Source organism: Vitis riparia, chromosome 18 (genome assembly GCF_004353265.1).
Source record: "Vitis riparia cultivar Riparia Gloire de Montpellier isolate 1030 chromosome 18, EGFV_Vit.rip_1.0, whole genome shotgun sequence".
Classification (NCBI taxonomy): domain Eukaryota; kingdom Viridiplantae; phylum Streptophyta; class Magnoliopsida; order Vitales; family Vitaceae; genus Vitis; species Vitis riparia.
In genome coordinates, this window is record NC_048448.1 from 4,338,471 (window position 1) to 4,344,803 (window position 6,333).

The 6,333-nt window shown below is 37.2% G+C and overlaps 1 protein-coding gene across 1 annotated transcript; it reads left to right on the forward strand.

Moving 5' to 3' along the window:
- Positions 1–256: 256 nt before the first annotated feature.
- On the forward strand, positions 257–3,277 carry LOC117907217 (probable trehalose-phosphate phosphatase J). The gene is made up of 12 exons (XM_034820675.1): positions 257–456; positions 553–845; positions 978–1,118; positions 1,220–1,291; positions 1,403–1,495; positions 1,611–1,667; positions 1,795–1,896; positions 2,001–2,078; positions 2,236–2,305; positions 2,435–2,505; positions 2,608–2,700; positions 2,793–3,277. The coding sequence occupies exons 2-12, from the start codon at positions 570–572 to the stop codon at positions 2,865–2,867; spliced, it is 1,128 nt and encodes a 375-aa protein (XP_034676566.1). The 5' UTR covers positions 257–456; positions 553–569; the 3' UTR covers positions 2,868–3,277.
- The last annotated feature ends 3,056 nt before the right edge of the window (positions 3,278–6,333 follow it).

Here is a 6,333-nt window from a genome sequence, read left to right on the forward strand (position 1 = left end):
ACGATATCAAGAAATCGAAAAGTAACGGGGAATAAAGAAATTGCAAACCTAGGAGATGAAATTGAAATTTTTTTAAATTAAAAAAAAAAAAAAAAAAGACGAAAGGATGGGTGGCTTGATGCAATGCGGTGGTCCCTTTGATCATAAAAGTACAGAACCGGAAATAGGGGTGGGGTTTTGTCCGTTAGTGCGATGAACCAAGTTATAAATTGACTGGACGCCCCATTGTGAGTTGTGAACTTGGAAGTGAGTGAGTGGGTGCGCGTGTGGTTTTCTGGCTTTTTCATTTTGAGGTTTTCACCTTAATTGCTTGAGTTGAGAACTCAAAGGAGAGGGAGCTCACATTGTCACCTAGCATTACCACACCCCTCTGTTTCTCCTCTGTTTTCTCTCTTTCTCTTTCTGTTGGCTTTCCCATCCGCAACTCCTCTCCTCAGCCCTCTACAAAGCCTTCTGGTATTGACATCTACCATGAAACTCCCCTCATGGGTTTTGTGCTCGATTCTAGTTATATCGACTAGTTTAACGTGTAACTGGTGTTTGTTTATGCAGACTTGAAGGAAGGAAAAATGACCAACCAGAATGTGGCGGTTTCTGATCCAAAATCAGCTATTGGTATGGCGATTGACGTTATTGTGTCGAACTCTTCTTTTTTCTCACCGGCGGTGCGTAAGCCGCCGACTGTACCGGGTGGGTACATCACCATTTCTCTTAAGAAACTCGAAACTGGAGGAGCCGGAGGAGCCGGTAGAGTCGGTGCCTGGGTGGATTCAATGAGAGCTTCGTCTCCTACCCATATCAAATCCACTCCTCTTTCTGATAGTGAAGCCCTGAGTTCCTGGATGGTAAGTATTGATTCTCATCGCAGTTTGCATAAGAAATTATTGGGTGGTGGTGATGGAGGTTAACTCACGTTTGCTTCAACATATTGATGATTCTGCATTTTTCTTTCCTGAAATGTGTTCACAAAACCGCAGCTTCATCATCCGTCAGCTTTGCGCACGTTCGAGCAGATAACGAATGCTTCGGAAGGGAAGCAGATTGTGATGTTTCTCGATTATGATGGTACCCTCTCGCCGATTGTGGAAGACCCAGATCAAGCTTTCATGTCTAAAGAGGTAAACCTTCTGCTCTCTACTTTGCTCTTCAATTTTTTCCTGTATATGTTCATAAATTACATTTCCCAGTCATCATCTAAAGTAAGATTTTCTAAAATCAGATGCGAGCCGCCGTAAAGGATGTCGCCAGATATTTCCCTACTGCCATAGTGAGCGGGAGGTGCAGAGATAAGGTACATTCTTTTTCAGAGAACAATATGCATGACTCTTCTCTATTGCTATGAGATTTAATTTCTTTTTATTCGCTCAAATATTCACTCTCTTCTCAATGTTCAATCTTGCAGGTCTATAGATTTGTTAAATTATCAGAGCTCTATTATGCAGGCAGCCATGGCATGGACATCAAAGGACCAGCCAAAGGCCGCAAATACAAGAAAGTGAGGACCATCAGCACACCCTATACTGTGATTGGAAATTTTCTTTCCTGTTCCTATCAATAACTTTTTCTTTTTCCTGATTTTGTATTCTTGTCCTAATTTTTGGATTGTTCAGGGTGATCAATCCCTTCTCTGTCAACCCGCCAGCGAATTTTTACCCATGATCGATGAGGTTTGTTTGTTCTCTTCTTTCTCTTGTTTTTTGTTCTTTTACAGCTTCATTTCTGTAAGAAACAAGGACAAACATTTATGGAAAAAGTAATTGCATGAAATACTGAATATGCACTGTTACTTTTCAGGTGTACAAGGCCCTGCTTGAGAAAACCAAATCCACCCCAGGAGCAAAGGTGGAAAACAACAAGTTCTGCTTATCAGTACACTTTCGCTGTGTTGACGAGCAGGTCCAAATCATAGCCATTATTTGATAATACTTTTCTCACATCTTTTAAGTACCTAATGGAACTAACATATATATATATATATATTATTTTTTTTTTTTTGTCAGAGATGGACAGCATTGGCCGAGCAGGTTAGATTAGTCCTTAACCAATACCCAAAGCTCAGATTGACTCAAGGCAGGAAGGTACCATTTTCATTTACTCCATTATGGGTCATCATGTTTCTTCACAAACATACAATTCTAGAAGTGCTTTTATTTCTTGGAAACTCATACTTATTGTTCTGTTGGCACTACTATTGAAATATATGCATGTACTGACTGTCTTTATTGGTTGACACAGGTATTAGAGATTCGTCCTACCATCAAATGGGACAAGGGAAACGCCCTCGAATTCTTGTTGGAGTCACTAGGTGAGCTGGGTTAACTCAATTTCTGTGCATAAAATGGATATCACCACCTTGTTTTGTGTTTCATACTAACGAAGTTAGTGAAAAATTATTTTATGCACTAATTATTCGTGGTGACTTATCCCTCCTCAGGATATGCCAATTCTAATGATGTCTTTCCAATCTACATTGGAGATGATCGAACAGATGAAGATGCATTCAAGGTATCTTTTGATTTTATAACAGCTCTACCAATAAATTATTTTCACTTTTCCAGGTTATATATATTCTAATTAATCAGCTTATCTGTCATGCACAACATTTAGGTTTTGCGCAATCGAGGACAAGGGTTTGGGATTCTTGTGTCCAAGTTCCCCAAGGAAACAAGTGCCTCTTATTCTTTGCAAGAACCAACTGAGGCAAGAACTTTAATCTGGACATAATAATCTTGAATCATTGATTTCTGTATTTTTGCATATTAAAAGTTAATAACTGGCACTTGTGTTTACAGGTTATGAACTTTTTGCAACTTTTGGTGGAGTGGAAAAGAAGGTCCTTGCAAGACAATATATTGAGTAGAGACTGAAGAAGTTAATGACCCCATCCTGAAATTTTGCTGAGCTTGGAGTTGTGCATTTTCTTCTTTAGGTTAAAAAAATGATAGAAATGGAGAGGTAAAATAATGGTTAAAATTTGGGTAAGGGATGGTCCAGAATTATGTAATTTTTATTTTTTTTTTGGTTTTGTGTAGAGTGAAAATGATAGAAAAAGGAAGCAAAAGAATTCCCCAACTCTCTCTGTGCGAGCATGTGTCTGCACAGTATGTGCACATGTTTGCCTTTGTAAGGAAAACGTTATATGCTGCAACCAAGGCGATAAAAGCCAGTGTTTGCGCACTTGCAGGTGGGCATTTGTTTGTCGAGTGTTTCTACTCTGCAACCAACCCAAGGCAATTTGATGTAATGCAGATGTCAATTAAAAAATGGCTGTTGTATATTTCCCAGCGCCTAATAGAAATGACTTAATTAACATAAGTTGAATGATTTTACTTATTGTTCTTGAAATAATTCATTAAGAAAAATGAGATAATAACTATATTTAGAAAAATAATTTTCATGTATTAAAAATTATATTTTAATATTTTTATCATTATATTTTTTTTTATAAAAAAATGCTTTTATGAGATAGGGGTTAAAAAATGATCGAAGGGTATTTTTTTTTGGAATTTCGTGTTTTTAATCAAATACGCTTTATTCTTTAGCTGATGGGACATAAAATTATTTCTCTGCAAATTGTCTCCTAATACTTTCTCTTAAGAGTGGTTAGGATTTAGTGAACCTTTGGAGAAATTGATGAAGACAACCCAAAGTTAAATCAAAGACACTTGGGCCCGTGGAAACATGGCCAATTGGCTGGTGTATAAGAAGTCATGTTGTTGTCATAGCAACCACTAATTTTATAAATAATAATTTTTATTTTAAAAAAATGATAATTAAGTTGTCGCTTGATACACTTCCATATATTAATAACTTTTATATATTTTAAAATTTGAGATAATAAAAATTTCAAAATTTGAAAATAATCTTAAAAGATAGTTATCTCATTAAGAGTTTTTATTTTATTTTATATAGATATTCTTTAAAAATAAATAAAAAATAAGAAACGAATCCAAATGCTAAGTTTATAAAAAAGCAATTTAAAACCCAATTCCCAAATTGTAGTCCTTAATTTACTCACCTTTTCTTGTCATCAGCATTCTAGTTTTTCATAATTGTAAGTTTATTTTTTTATTTTTTAATAGTAATCCACAGTTGTAATCAATCCTGTCGTGCTATTGGGAAGTCTTCTAATCATAAAATTGGGAACCTTCTGTGGAAATCCCGTGAAGCCATATTTCCCTCTTGTATGGCAGTAAGACAAGCCTCCTTTAAGGCGGAGTACTGAAACGGATGCAGACCCACGTCATGGTCCTTTACCAGTGGGCCGAATGGAGAGTACTGTCATGTGAATAATTTACCAATTCAAGAAACTAGGAAAGACGCCCGCATTTAATTCTTAAACAACGGGGCTACTTGAAACAAATACAGTTTAGTTTACATTTGAAAGTATCCCCACGTTCTGCTGGCTCACATGCAGTTGGGGGTGCTCCAAGAACATCTGAACCTCATTATCTTTTGCCATCCTTGGTTACCACATTTTTCCTTGCAAATACAGCTACCAGAGAGAGAGAAAAAAGAAAAAGAGATTATTTCCGCATTTCCTAATTATGTCTACGAAGGATATTGGGAAGAAATATTCCCAGGTACTGTGGTAATGTGGTTGAGGACTTGGTAGTTTTCTGTAACACCCAATAAAGGAAAAGACATCAATTCAGTTGTCCCACCACCGTGTCTTCATGCTAGAAATCTACTAAAATATATAGGGCACACATCTAACAGTAGTAAGAGGCTCGGGAGGGTTGAGAGATTTTCCCCCCGTTTTTTTCTGCTAGGGCGGCAACCTTGAAATTCAGTCGCATAGTCACTGAGTGGTTACATACTGATATGATATTGAAACCCAGTTGTAGAGTGGCTCTGTTGTAACTTATTTAAGCTGTAGTGCATAATTCCCTCACTTGGTCTAAATGGGATAGATTTTCTAATATAGTAAAGCTGCATCATGTATGTGTTCCAATAGTACTGAAGCGTGAAGAAAAGTGTCTATGAAGTCTTCACGATGAGAACCTGTCCTACATCATGCAGGGATAAGACAATCAAACTAATCTACAACTGGATTGAAAGAGATGCACATGACATTCATGTCCCTTATCAATGGTCTTATGAAAGATGTAAATCCAACTTTATGAGGGGACCCATTGGAACTTGTATTTAGTTGTGATGGCTTCGAGCGGCTACACATTTATTAGGCTTTCCATTTCACAAGCCAAGTCATTTTTGCCCCACCCTATTCCCCACCTATAATCGGAACTATAAATTTGACACGGGATGGACAGAGATTATCCTCATTCTTTTCCTCCATCATGGAGTAAAATACCTCTAGAGGAAAGTAGGAAGCAACCTTCATCGGAGTATTATTTAATGTGATTTAAGATCAGTGAAAATAAAACAAAGATACATTAGATAGACATGTAAATTGGACACCTTATCCTCTTTGCTTCCAATAAGCAACTTTTATGGAATGGTGACTAAGTCAAGATGTTACTGAAAATAACATATGAGAACTGATCGATGTGTTTGAGGCAAGTAGGCATTCTTACAATGAGAGTCCCATTTTCATATTATTGTTCCCATCTCCCATACATACCATCTATATTCACCCTTGTCTCAGACAAGAGAAAAGATGACAGAGAGAGAAGGAAAGGGAGCAAGCAAGTGAGTTGACCAGATTTTTCGCACTGGTAAAAGCTGACGGACGATGTTTTTAAAACAAGAAGCACATATTGGGTAGTTAATGACCATATATATATAAACAAGAGACCTATACCAGCATAAGATATTAGATTGTAATTGGGTGGAAACAGGGCCATTGTTCACAAGCGGAAGAAGGGAAATACACTATTGGGCACTTGGATTTGAAAGAGCCCCTCAAAAGATGAAAGGAATCTTAAAAATGTTTTCTAAGGGATTCTATTGCTGGTTTAAAATGCTTGTTCTCAGAAGGTTAGGTGGTGAAAGGGAAACCCACTATTAGATAAAGGGAATCCATGGTTGAAGAGGAGTTGGATTCCACTTAAAGTGCTTGATGTGAAGAAGACATGGATTTTAAAATTAGGACACCAACATGCTTCCAAGCCATGAAAATCTCTGCTCTCTCATATGTGTAAAGAAGGGCTCCACTAGATTCAATCCATTATTGGTGCCTTAACCTAAATAAATTAAGCCGTTGAAACCCCAATTATTGGTGGAGAAGGGGCACTTCCCCCAAGACAGGCAACTAAAGCTCACTCGCTAAATCACAACAACAGCTTTCACTCAAACCATTCATGACTTTTGGATCTAAAGGTAAATCTATTAAATCTCCTATAAATTGTGTTTTCAAGGCAATTTAGATAT